General features: G+C 37.4%; 1 protein-coding gene across 3 annotated transcripts in view; it reads left to right on the forward strand.

The window, feature by feature from the left end:
* Nucleotides 1-1,909: 1,909 nt before the first annotated feature.
* Nucleotides 1,910-14,399, forward strand: part of SRPK2 (SRSF protein kinase 2) — a 101,746-nt gene continuing 89,256 nt past the window's right edge. For all 3 annotated transcript variants that reach the window (XM_026059026.1, XM_026059028.1, XM_026059027.1), the window contains exon 1: nucleotides 1,910-2,138. In XM_026059026.1, the coding sequence (XP_025914811.1) occupies nucleotides 2,101-2,138 (38 nt within the window). In that variant the 5' untranslated portion in view covers nucleotides 1,910-2,100. The remainder of the gene's footprint in view (nucleotides 2,139-14,399) is intronic.

Below are 14,399 nucleotides of genomic sequence, written 5' to 3' on the forward strand. Positions count from 1 at the left end.
AGCATCGTTCTTAATGATGTGTCTGAATTTTTTTTACTCTAACATGCCTGGCTCTTTCACTGAGTGAGTGGTTGCTCAGTGTTTTCAGTTCTTGTTCACTGTGTAGGTCTAAGTTACTTAAGAGCCATTTTCCAGACTGCACTGAGCACAGAATTAAATAATTTGGGGCAGGGAGAAGGGAAGGGGGGCTTATTGGTGCTTTATCTTAAGTTGACTACTTTTTTCTTTCTTTCTTTTTTTTAAACAGTACTCTAGTGAGATTTAGTTGATACCGTCATCCCCTTTTGCTAGCTGGAGAACTGAGGCACAGAGGGAAAGATGTATACGGCCTAAACTAGCACTGCTATAGACTAGGTAATCAAGTCCAAGAGAACGGATTGAAAAGCTGATTCTCTGGTGCTGCCCAAACCCTGCGGAGCTGCTCCATGGCTAGCTTGGAAGTTCCTTAAGCAGCTACCTGCTGCCTGTGTTGCGAGGGTAGTGTGGGTGGATAGAGAGATTCCTGTAACTGGAGGAGCACCTGCTGCCTGGCATGGGTGCTGGTAAAGCCGGCCTGGCTTGGTCCTTGCGGTCGTGCAGTAGACCCAGTTGTGTGCGTACAGAAATTTCAAAGGTACATGCTGAAAGCTCTGGGAAGCAACTGCTTTGAATGGGAGAGCTAGGATTCTTCTTGGAGGATTATCTGGCTAGGTATGATTTGGGAAGAACAAGTGACATGCACTTAAATCAGGAAGTGATCCCTGTAACTTTCAAACCTTCCACTAGAGCTTGGGGATGCTAAATTATTTTTTAATTTGGGTAAAAAGTTTATAGTTTCTCTTCTCTCTTCTATTTTCAGAGATTTCTGAGATTTTTCTGAGATTTTTGTATCTGAAATTACATACATACATATCTATATATATATAGCCAAATTGAGGCTCTCTTATCGTAGAATTTTTAATCCCAAATGGTTGAAGTTTACTTAAACTGTAAAAAACTGAACATAGTCTTAATGTTGCACAGCCCTTCCCAGTATTTCTATAGGTGGCACTACTATCTCCAGCTATGACGGGATCTTAAAATAATGCTCATATTTGTGTTACAGTCTATCTCTCTCTCTCTCTCTCTATCTATCTATCTATCTATTTTAATCGCAAACATCTTAAGTATATAGTTCCTGGTAATCTGAATTCATTTTTCAACCAGCTATTTTGTTTTGATGTGATCTTGTGAAACAAGTCACAGATGGCACAAGAATGTATCTATCCTTCCTCCTCCCCTCCTTCCCCTCTGCCACCCCCCATGAGAGTGGTCTGTTTGTAAAAATTGAGCTGGTTCTCGGGGTTTCTGTTCTGGAGCGTGTTGTCAGGCGTTTTCTTTTACGACAGTATAACACATCAGCTGAGGTTATGCTAGTAGATGCTTCTGTTTGTTGGTTGTGAGTGCTAGATTGATAATTAATATATAAAAAATAATTGAAGGAAGATTGAATATTACTTTTCAAAGTATGCTTGAAAAAAATTAAATGCAGGACACTTAAAAAAAATAAAAATCCAAGTACGTGTAGTATTTTCTATTTATGATTTCTAACCCATGTATTAAAGTACTGATTTAATACTTCATTCTTTGTGACAAAAATGATTCAAAGAGCCATGTTTTTCAGGGCTTTTGAAATGAAGGTTTCTGAGGGTAGCAAACAACATTTACATAATTAAACTGAAAAGTAATAAATGCCCTAAGCCACTTGTTTTAATTTTTTTTCTTAGAAACGCAAATGTGTGCATCCATTGGTAACTGTTGCGATAAGAATCATGTAGGCAACGTGTCAGCTCACCCTGCCGAAAGGAGACCCCCCTCTGCTCGAGGCAATGGTACTTCCTGCTTTCATAAACAGTCATGTGCGGAGTTTAGCCAGGCCTGGTGCCTCGGCAGCTTTTTCCTTCGTAGCCCGATTGAATCAGTCTTCACAGAAGTACTGTGAATCTTGTGGCCTCGTTTGAAACAAAAGGGATTAGGGAAAAAAATCATTTCGTTACAAGACTTTGGAAAGCAAGGGCAGGCAATCTTGGTTGTGAATATTCTCTGATTTTTCCAGAAATCAAGCAGAAGATTGAGCTGCTGATGTCAGTTAACTCTGAGAAGTCGTCCTCTTCAGAAAGGTACAGCTACATCTCTTGCATGAACAATTAATGGTGTAGCATTGCAAAGCAGCAGCATAGGGCTTTCTTTTTCTTTGTCGAGTTTGCTAATATTGTTGATGTATTGCATGCTTGTTATTGTAATGTATTAATTGAATCCCTGTTTTTTAGTTAAGCTTTGTGCCTTTTTGCAAAGGTTTATTGATTTTTTTTTTTTTAATGAAGTCTACTCGGCTGCAGCATGCAAATGATAATACAGCAGGCTACTGGTTTGTGTGTGCTGTTGTGGCAAACCTTGCTCCTTTTTACTTTCGTGCAAACAGCATCTCGATTTCTAAATTCATTTTTAAACATGTAGTGTTTTTGTTACATTTTAGAAAATCATTCAAAGGTTACAAAGGGTTCTTTTGAATTTAGGTTAATAGAAAATATAACTTGGTGAAACGTTTAATGTCCTGTTATGTAGAAAGGGAGTGTCCTTTGCAAAGTAGCTCAGGAATCGCAAATCCTCAAATTAGTCACATTCTGTAAGATAGATGTGATCCTTGTTCAAGTCTGTGCTAGGAAATGGAGCAGTCACTGCATGCAGTAATGGTTCATGCCTGCCGGTAAGGACAAAATGACTCAGAAGTGTTTTTAAAGCAATTATTTTATCTGTCAATCAGATTATAATAATTTTAAATAGCTGTTTTATTTTAAAGAAATATTTCGAGGTACTAAATACACAATAAGTTTTCTGACATGGAATAATCTCCAAGTGACTATTTTATTGTTTTTAAAAGATCAAGCCTGTTCACTCCTGTTTTGCTTGAGGCTCGTTTGTAACAGAAATTGTTATTAATAAATTTGCTTAAGTCCGGAGCAACATAATATCAATTTGTATCAAATTATTTACATTAATCATTTCAGCTGTGTGCGAAAGGCCATCTGAATGTTATATTTTGCCATTTTAATATTTGTCATTGGCAAAAAATAGTTATTAATTTAATGCACTCAGACTGTATGTTTAGCTGAAATTATCTAAAGTACACTTTATTGAATGGCTCAACATAATAAGACATGATAACGCACTGAAAGCTATCTTAAGAAAACAGGATAAAAGACAAATCTTTCAAAATGAGCAAGTGCTGTGTGGCATGCATGGTTTTAAAAATCAAAATGAGCAGTTCAATTTGAAGTATATTTGTGAAAGATAGCAGCAAACCATATTGCCTTTCACTAGCTGTAGTATAGCAAAATATCAGCAATGAGAGATAAAATGGTGGGGGGGGGGAGTGAGTTGTTAAGTCACCTTCCAAAATGGAGAGAGATAATAGCTTTGAGATTTATTTTATTGATTTATTTATTCAAAATTAAGATTCATGGGAGAAAATATTAATGTTTATTTGTTTACCTCTATCTCACCCTGATGCTTTAAAATTTTTAGATGCAAGGCTAATAAAATGGTGATGATAACAGAGAGGATGATGGGGTGAAAATAGTAAAGGAAACAGGTGTTAACTTGATTTTTGGGAAGGCTTTTGGTAGAGTTGGCATTCCTGAGGGAGAATTCGGTTTGTAATATATCCTTTTTTTTTTTTTAACCAATCTGAATGTTATGCAGCACCCTAGAACTGATCAGTTTATTTTTAAGCAAAACATGCCTGTAGTTAAACTAACGGTTGTCCAAGATGAATGTGTCCCTGTAAATGTTTATTATGCATAAATAGAAAAGGATCCATTTGTCTGAGTTATATTTAAATGCCATTTATTAAAAAGTAAGATTTTACAACAGCCTGATGCATAAATAGTATACAGGAAATAATGCAGAAGACTTGCAGCAAAGATTAAAATGTGAACATCGTGCATATATATAAACCTACCCCTTTTGAGGGATTTAAATGTGTGGTACTATTCGTTTAGAGATTGATTTGGCAAATCAGCTGCACAATTTGTTTGATCAGTTATAAATAAAAACAACTTTACATATTATCTGAGATTTTTTTTAAATAAGCACATTCTTTTCCCGTATCTAAAAATAGACTGAATTTTTTGCAAGCTGTTATGAAACAGTGGTGCCCATTCTACTAGCTTTCAGTTCCATACAAGGCCCTTTCAAAATTACTATATAAGATGTTTTGAAAGAAAAAATAGTTGTATTGAGTGTCTGAACTGCAAAACTGTCTCTGTCTGCTGTGTAGAGATTGCAGTGTGTGTTCATAGCATGCACACATACGCACACATGAAAATATACGTTTTGACAAACGTAGAATATTAATGCAAACTTGTGCACTTCTTTTTATTATTATTAGTTTTTACCCTTGCTTATAGAGGTTGGACTTTCTGCAAAGCTGGAGTACCCTGAAATACCAGGTGGAAGGTCTAAATTGGAGTCCATGGCTTGTTTCTTGTTTTCCACACTAGCTGAGACTGCTAGACGGTGCTCGCATGTAAGGAGGGCGAGCAAGAGGAGGTGCTTTATGCATTTACAGAGACTGATGGAATAGGAGTAGAGAAGGAATGAGAGTAGTCCATCATTTCCCCCCTCCCTTTTTCTTCCCCCCATGAAAGAGTTTGTTGGTGTTTGTAGGTTCTCCTGCTCATTTTGCAAGTTCGATATGTTATCCTATCCTAGAGAAACAAATTGATAGAAGGAAGCTGGAATATAATGGATGGTTTGGCTGGTATGGAAACTCCGTGTTAGAGATTCTGCAGTGTTCTCTTAGGATGGTTTGTTGTTATGATTTTGAGAGGCTTTTAGGAAACATTAGCAAGAAAGCAAGATGAAGCCTTGTGTTGAGGATCCTGCAAGACCTTTCAGTCTTGAAAGGTTAATTAATATAAACCTGAGACATTTTCCTTTTTAAGGTTCATCCTCCCTTCCCCTCACCTCTCCACCAGAAGAACTTTAATTGCTGATGGGAGGATCAGATGCTGATATTTTGTGTTCTGTGGGATGTTTCATTAGGTAGACACAATTCAATAGCATCTTCAAGTCCTAAAATTTTGACCAGTTAGTAGTGTTCTGCAGTTACTGTCCGTGTATGTGTTAGCCTGTGACAAAGTCCTCTTTCATGGTGCGATAAGGTAACCTGGTAACCACGTATGTGAGCATGCACATGGACGCTTACAGCGGGTCAGCTAACCTGCTCTGACTTGTTGCACCGAATAGTTTGTATGTCTGAACTCTTACAAATATTGAAAGAAGCTAAGAGCGCCATGGAAAGGTTTTCTCCGACACGCTTACAATGCGGCACATACCTGCTTTCTTTATCTAATAAGCAGTAATTTGACTACTGTGTAACCTGAATGTTCTTTGAACATTTCAGGGGTGGCTATGCGAGGTTACTTGTCCCACTCTTATAAACATCATTAGAAAGCTAATATCAGCAACCAGACAGAGGAGAATGGTTTTTCAAGAACTCTCAAAGAAAGCAAAAATACTTATTTTTATTGTATCAGTTATTGAGCTGTATTTATTCTTTCTTTTATTGCTTTGTTAAGGACTTTGTAGAACTCCTTGTGATTTTTTTTATTCCATTTTGAGAAATGTCAGTTCTTCCACCCACATCATTTTCTAGTTTTTAGACTGTTTTCCAATAAATTTAATGCATATAATATTTTTCCTTTTTGTACATTATGGCAGAGCTCAGTATTTTTGCAGCTGGGATTTCTGGATTCTAAATTTATGTGATCTTAGTAATGTAGTTTGACCACAAGGTGTTGCTGGTAAAGGTCGCTAGTGAGGCTGATAGGTCTGAAGTATTTGACCTGCTCTTTTCCTGTCTTTCTGAACAGGCTGCATATACATGTTGCTTTAAAATGAATTTATGCTTCAGTGTTTTTCCAAATAAAAATTAAAAAATCAATAGCAATCAAGCACTCATGAGCAGTCTTAAAATAGATAATCAGTGTGTGTGTATAATTCAATTTTCACGATCTGAGGGTTTTTAAAAATAGCAGTAAAGGGAAGATATTTTCAAATGACAGTAAAACAGTAAAGTTCTTATTATTGAAATATGCAGAAGTATTTGGGGGCGGAGGGTAGTGTAGGCAAGGTTTAAGGACAACTGTTCCTTGTTTTTATTTCCATTTTGTTTTTTAGCCTTGAGCTATGTAAACTCCTCTTTCGTTGTAATTTATCTTTTCAGAACAAATTGCATACATTTCTTAATGCTTTTACATGTTTTTTTGATCAGGTCATCCCAAGAATGCAGTCAGGGATGAAGTAAAGGAGGAAGAAATCTAAAATGATGAGGGGGAGGAAAAAAGATGGAGACTGAGTATTGTCTGTTTCCTTTTTTAAGAAAAGATCTAATGCTAGTTGATGTAAGAGGCATTGTGAAATGGGCTGTGATGTTGAAAGATTCCTTAAGGTTTAGAAACCAGTGGTTATTTATTTATTTATTTAATTGCGGATGCACTGTTTCTCCTGAGGCACAAGTGTCATTTATTGTAATGAATTACAGGAATAAAACACATTAAAAAGTGGAGGAAGAAATCAGCTTACAACATTTAATATGACCTGACATTGTTGTGTGTCAGATAAATGTTTAGTAATAATTATTAGATAGTAGGGCATTATAAAGTAATATTTCTATTGGTTTTTTTGTAACTAACATTGAAACCAAATATGATTAGCAAAATAATGCAACTATTTCATTAGTTCCACTAACTTTTAATGAAGTATTTAAACTTCAGTATAAAAGAAATATTGCCTAGCTTCTATTTCAGGACATGTCAAAGTTATTTTTTGTAGTACTCTTGATCATACTGCTTTAATTTTTTTAGTTTTACTTAATGTGAAATAACGGTGAACATGTATATTATTTCCCTTTTTTCAAAATTACAAACTAATACTGCTGTTTGTCATGCTTTATCTTAGGTTATTTGACATTTAGGGAGGAAATCATCCTATCTTAACATGGGGCCTAAGCTATTTATCCAGGGGTGCACTTCATTCCCCCATAGGAGAGCTAACTGTTCCGTGACAGTGTAAGGAGCCTGTCTAGCTATCTTAGACTAGATATTTAATTTTTAGATGGCTAAAACTGGACCAAAACAGATCCCAGTCTTTGTATATTTTTCATATTAGAGGTTTCACAGGCTCAGTGGTTTAGTGTGTCAGACTTTTAAGTGAAATACAAAAGGGATGTAGAGGGAAGGGGTGTTGCAACTTGCTTTTGTGATTGTGTGGAAAAAAAATGGAAATAGCATATGTAGAAACAGGCAGTTGTGGAGCAGCTTTTTCACTTAAGGTGATATTTCTAGGGGACACTGCACTTTTTAGGTTTAAATATGCTGATGGTGACTGAAGTGACTGAATCAGTTTATTAGTAACTTTTGAAAAGGTTTAGAATTTGAAATGCATAGTGATAGACTTTGTCTGTTCCTGGCTCTGTTTGGAATTTCTGCTGTACATAAGAAAATCATGTACTTGGATATTTAATGGCAAGTGAAATGTAGAAATGTTTTTCATTCACTACTACTCAGATTATCTTCTGTGCACTATTTGGGGGTTATTTTTCTTCCCTTTTTTTTTTTTTTTTATCTTTTCATCATACAGTTATTTGTGAAATTTTTATTACAGGGAAGTTTTTGGTGTTTGTTCTGAAGAATTTGAATCTCTCAGTTGTTTGCACTTAACTATTGCAACTAAGATGAGAGATCTTTGGGAAAGGGAGAGGTTGAAAGTGCCGGAGGTTTATGTGAGACTGTCCTGTATATGAACTGTTCTTCACTGGAAACTAATCCAATCAATCTGGTGATGATTAGAATGCAATTAGCTAATGGCTAAAAACATATATGTAAATACATAAAAACATATGGTTTGAGTAATATATTTTATCTCTCAAAGATAAATGTATGTATCCAATTTTACTTAGGGAAAAAGGTCAGAGAAAAAATAGCAGTTAATTTTAAGAAAAGCCTTTCATATTACAAATTTAGTCTGTTTTCATGACTTGAAGCTTTTTGCCTAATCATTGTCTTAATCGTGCCTTCACTGAAGTGTCTGCTCCAGGCCCCTAAGCAAATGTTCAGGGAACATTGCCTGATAGATTGCACCAAACAATGGATACCTATGCCAAATTACTGCAATTCTGTTGTTGCTGTCCTGTGTTATAGAATAAATTCTGTTGCGGTTTTCCGCATCTGTGTGTTGTATACTTACAAACGAATAACAGAATATTTAGATGTTCATATTACTCTATATATTTACTATGATGTGATACATGTATTTTCATTGATATACAATTGATGTAGTTACCATGAGTAGTTAAGCCACAAGTTTAAATGTATATTGGATTTAAGCATTAATTTTGTTGCATATTTTGTGTATTATAAGAATATTAGCTTAGGAAAACTGTGGCATCTCTCAGTTCATGAGTTGCAGTGAATCTTGCTGTACAGTTCAGAGGATATCCATTAGTCTTCCAGTTTGACTTACGACACCTTTCCTGTCCAAAGGATGTTGTGAACAGAAGTTCTGGTACCAGAAGTCTTTAGGAATTTTACTCTCCTTAGCCAGTTTCTGCCTCAGGTGCTTTTGTGTTTTCTTCATGCCTGACCCTGAGGCTGGGGTAAGCTCTCTGACAAAATCTGAACACGCTTAAAGACATTATGAAAGCCATCTCATTTATGATGCTACCAGACTGGCACAGCTGACTGTGACTAGAGGGATGATGGTTTGTTATTTCCTTTTCTTTTGCTTCCCTTTTGCTCTCTCATTTTATTCCTTAAAACACCAAATGCAAAACAAACACATGCAGCTCCAAACTCTGCCTGTCTTCTGTGCTACAAAAAAAGGAGTGCCAGTTCTTTACCAAGTTCATCAGCACAGCTGTCTTCTTCTGATCATGGCTTTGGGTCCATCAGGCAAGTTGACTGCTTCTCTTCTGTGAATGTTCAGCATTCAAAACAAGAACCATATCCCAATTAGGTGTTCTGTTTGCGTGAAGTTTGGCCATTATGTTTAATGGGATACTGAGAAGGCACTTTAAGTAGCCTTTCTGTACTGATAAATGTGCCCTAATTCTAACTTGTAGTCTTCCAAAATGACAAATAATTGTAAATCAGCAACATGCATATCACTAAAAAGATCATATTTTCATCTTTGAAAGCTTGTGAAATATGCATATTTTAATATTTCGTTGATTAATCTGAAGACCATTTTTTTCAAGCCTTGGAGCAATGTAATTCCACAGGAGGGAAGAGAAGTTTTTTAAAGCTACTTTCTTTTTGGCAAAATGTCATTGGAGGGTAACAAGAGACATTTTAAGAGTTTGGTGCTTTATCTTCAAGAAGCAGCTTCTTACACCCCAAATCTGCTGTGATAACCACTGCCTTCCTAAGAAGCCAAGGACCTGACTATATGTTTGTTGCTATGTATTAATGTTCATGGGGATAAATCAAATGTGTATCTCCTTTTTAGGGCAAATGAAGCCACATTAGTGCTGAAACTCTTCTAAAGCTAAGTGTTTGCTCTGTGTTGTCAAAGATATTAGCAATAGTTCTGGGAGAAACTGGCAGAATATTTTTTGTCGCTAATATTGCTATAAAGAGTGTTATTTTATTTTGTAACCACTATTGCAGGTACTGTATCAAAATCTCCAACAGTGATTTTGACAAGTGTGGAGGTGGAAAGGGGTTCTGAAATTCATATGGGGATCAGTGGACAGCTGACTGTTTCATTATTCTCTGTCCAGCATCAGGTCCTTCAGGTTCTCATTGCCTTCTTCAGCTGCTGTCCACCAAAGCATTCATGTACTGTCACGGCTGCATACCAAGTGGGCATATCAGTCTCGGTTTAGTCCATGCCAGAAACTAGGTTTAACATTGTTTGGAATTAGCTCTGTTTTTTACTAGTTAATCCATAAAAAGACTTACCTTACACATGCCGGAGCATCACATGTGGTATCCTACTCAGAGCTGTGCTTTATCGTTTCCAGTGTGACAGCAGAAAGCCTTTTTCATAGGTCCTATTGCTGCTGTAACAAGAATCAGGAGCTGCCACTGCTGCTTGGTGTCTTAGCTAGGACAGGTGTCTGCTTCTGAAAAGACTGTAATACTGCCTTGGACCAAGACTTCCCTAAGAAGTATGAAAAAGATAATTAAACATAGTGATTCTGAAACATAAATTTACTCAGAGTTCAGATGTTTAAGGCACAGAACTAAGCTCTGTGTAATGTGGTGAACACTTTTACCAGTGAAAATACTTTGTTCCAATATAATATAAATTAGAGTCCAAACAGTCTTTACACACTTAGCTTGAAGTCTCATTTGACTCCTTCCCAGGTAATTAATGCTTCAGAATATTAGAATGTTACTCTAGAAAGCCAAATAAAAAAGACAGTCTTCCTCGATATGTTTTTTTTTTCATGGCAGAAGACAAAGGATGCCGAACTTGCAAAAAAATTGCTGGTGAACAAGAAAACAACCCATCTCTTTATCACCAGCGTTTCAAAGTACTCTTAGCACCTGTGGGTGGACTGTTGAATGAGCATAGTCCCTATTCCTTGGGCTCCCTGCTTGTAGTACGCTGCCACGCAATGCCTGACTTCTTGTGCAGGCCACTAGTATTTGAAGTTGGAAATCTGTTTACAAGTTTCTCCAAGGCAAACTTATTAAATATATTCCTGCAATTTAATTTACATATATTTTATCTTATCTCTATTTTTGCTTTATGTGTGTTACTCTCCCCTTATGGTGTACAATTGTGTTCTGACTCCTGAAGAAAACACATAGGAAAGATCCAGTCAAGATTCCTTTCAAACATGTTTAGCACTCAGGAATTTCAAGGGCTAGTAAAAGAACCAGAGGGCATGCAATTAGAGTAGAAGAACAGTGCCTGAGAAATGCTAATACATTTTTCTACTATCATTTAAAATACTTAATCATTTACAAAAATTTTTAGTGAAATTGAATTGAATGTGTTCCAACAAATGCAGGACAACTTAAGCAGGCATAGAAGTTACATCCTGAGCTCAAATCAAAAGCAGATGGAGAGTTTCACAGTAGTGGAGTTACACATTTCAAAGCATTGCTGAGAGTTTTGCTAAGAAACTTGTTAAAGGTGCATGTCCTTTTAGCCCTGCCAGTTGTTAGAGGTAGCCAGATGTGGTGGACTTTGGGTCTCAGGGGGATTTGTCCTGTCCCAGCTGAATAGAAGCAAGGCTGCTGCAGTTCTGTCCCCAGTGCCAGCCAGTAATGAGGCTGAGCACTTATTCACAGCACATGAGCACGTGCGCACCCCACCCCCCCCAGCTTGCCACACAGACCAGCACAGACTTAAAACAATACTTTTATCGACACTCACATAAATGTACACAGAGCACCACATATGAAATACCTGGACAGCCCCTTTCCACCTGGTCGGGATTGAAGCCCACGAGGGGATTTACACATACGCACTATATGGGTCACTCCAGGAGCTCTTTTTAGACACTCTGTCCAGCAGCTGACACCTAGACCCCTTGTTCTTACCCAGCTGCTGGCAGCTGGACCCTTGAGGCCCTGAGGTTTGTGGTCCCAGTGCAGTAGTTTACCTTACTAGATGACTGGTCTGGCTTGAAGTTCACTAGCTTTCACATGTACACCGTCAGAACAGAAAGTGCACCTACACAGAAGATAGATAGAAATAGGATTTAATGACAATATATGACTGACTGTAGTGATCAAGTGCCGAGCTCAGTCAGCAAGCGTACTGACTGGCTGCCTGTTTACACTGGAGCTTCCCCATTTATCTTTCCCCACTATTTTTCCATGCATGATCCTCCCTTATCCACCTTTATCCCTCTCTTTCTCCACCTCTGTTTGCTTCCTTTAAACATTTCATAATAAGTATTGCATGTTCTCATAATCCCCTTAAAGCATCCCATAAGTTTTACACAATCCCAAATGCTCTTTTCCCCTGCATCCCAGAATAAGTCCCATAACCCTTCAGGCAATAATCTTCTTTCGCTGATGAGGTTTCTAGGGTTCCTCTGCCTATTGTTTTCCTCTGATCTTTGCTGGATCTGTTTTTATTGTGACTAGCCACTAGTACCTTAAACACTAGTCTCCCCAGTAACTATGTCCCAGGGCCTAGGAGCACCTGTTAGAAAGGGATTTTTGGCAACCTGACGTGGACACCCAAAAGCTTGCAATCTGCTGAGTATACAAAATTCGCAATTCCTTTTCTCCAACTTCTTGGTCTCCTGTAAATTTACAGTGTTGCAGAGTTTTGTCTATTTCTTGATTCCTATTCAGTTTGCAGAGAAGTATCTCTGGAAAGGAAAACTGAGGTGTCTTCTTACAGTGTGTTAAATATATACACTGTGCTTCAGACTTTACACCTGCTGGAGATGTTAGTCTCATACAGATTTACCAGCACAGACAAAGCTCAACAATGACCACAAGCAAATAGTGCTACTTCCTCCCCTGAAACAGTGCTCTGTGTTTGTTGCAAAACCCATTCAAGGTAAGGTGCCCAGGGACACACGGGGGGTAGGAGTGCTGGAGCATAAACAACTCAAACTAGACACCCTCCCTCTGCTCGTTCTGGTCCGGAAAAGAAAAGAACTGTCTAATAATGGCAATTGCATAGTATTTCTTGGGCCTGTTTAAAATAAAAGGCAAAAGGCAATCCAGTATCCAAGGTGGACAGGAAGGCTAATGGTTAATTTGACCTGCAAATATTGAGAGAGTGCTCAATTTCATTGCAAGGTAGCTGAGCAGGCAAAAAGCAGACCCACGACATATATTAGGCAGTATTTGGCTATCTGACATCTGCATTCAGAAAACCTTGGCATGTGTTATTTCTAATATAATAAGAGCCCAAGAGTTAGCTAATAGTTGACGCTTTGCCAAGTTGCTTCTCTCAGGAGGAGAAGCAGATTATGTGATTTGAGGGTTGTGGGATTTTGTGTGTGTGTGTATGTGCAGTCCTGTTTATTTACTGAGAATGTAAACAGAGCTCTGTTTGCTAGAACAGAGTAGAAACAAAGCTCAACAGGCAGCTATTTTGCTGATGTTTTCAAGTCTGCTTATCTAGCAAGTACTGTAGCAAACGAAAAAAAAAAACAACAAAAACTTGTTCCTCCACCTTCCTGAGCTCACAGGCACAATATTTTTTGCTGTTTTTTTTCTGCCTAATGCCCTGGGTATATATAACTGCAACCAGTTTTTCCCAACTCCGTTAATTTCAAAATTTTTTTATAAAATGCTTCAATCCACACACCTTACAGTCTGACTAGATTTGATGTGTCATTGCTTTGGACAGTTCTTTTTTTTTTTCCCCTAGCTGTTGTATAAAAGGTCTCTTGTTACTTTTTTTTATTTAGAGTAAAAGGAGGGCATTTAGCCCAACTATCAGTCTTGATCGTAGATAAATACAGAGTTATTTACAGAACAACTTGATCACAGCAATTAGTTCTTTAGGTTAACAATGTCATATTTAAAATATAACTTAAAGAAAAAGACTTTATGCACCCTATAATCCCTTTATTCACTTGCTAAACTCTACGGTTTCTTCCCAAGTTGTGTTGCCTGGCATTTGAAGACTCCTGCCCTTTACTGTAAATAGCTCTAGTCAGGCCTTTCTCATGGACAGATGTGAGCTGCTTTAGGATCTTCCCAGACTTCTGCCAAATCTTCACCAGACTTCTCTAGGCAAAATTTAGATCTATTCCATCCTTGTTTTCTTTTTGTTTTTCCTCTAAGTGACTGGTTTTCTTTTATAGGCAGCCTGGCTTTAGATTATCACATGATGCTTGATTGCCCTGCTCCAGTGGTCCAAGCCCATAGGAGTCAGCTGGAGCTGACATGCATACATAGATACATCTCCTTCATTAACTCCTGAAAGCTTCTGCAACTCTCGTGACTTCCTAGCACTCTAAACTACTTCTAAGGCCTAGTTGTTTTGTCCACACAGCTAATATATGTTCATGTGTATACTCTTGCATGTAAAAAGAAAGCTGAGATTCAGTTGCAGTGGAGTTTTATGTGCAAATAACAGATTATGAAGAATCTATTAAGATTTAAGAAAACGATTATCCCAGAGATGTCACCTTACACCTAGTCCTCATTCTTGTTGTCTACTCCTTGTGTTTACATACCACCTGCTCGTAGTCCTCTACAGTCTACTTGCTTTATTACTCCTGACTTTCATTTTGTGCTGGTTATTTGAAAATTTATTTTCAAATACTGATAGGCTGAAAGAGATATGGAATATTTGAAGTGAAAGTTATAAGTATGAAAATATGATAGTACTTGCTTCTGCATTTTTTTTTTTGACAAAGGTTTTATAATATTTCAGATAACCAG

Source organism: Apteryx rowi, unplaced genomic scaffold (assembly GCF_003343035.1).
Source record: "Apteryx rowi isolate R43461 unplaced genomic scaffold, aptRow1 scaffold_151, whole genome shotgun sequence".
In the NCBI taxonomy this organism is placed as follows: Eukaryota; Metazoa; Chordata; class Aves; order Apterygiformes; family Apterygidae; genus Apteryx; species Apteryx rowi.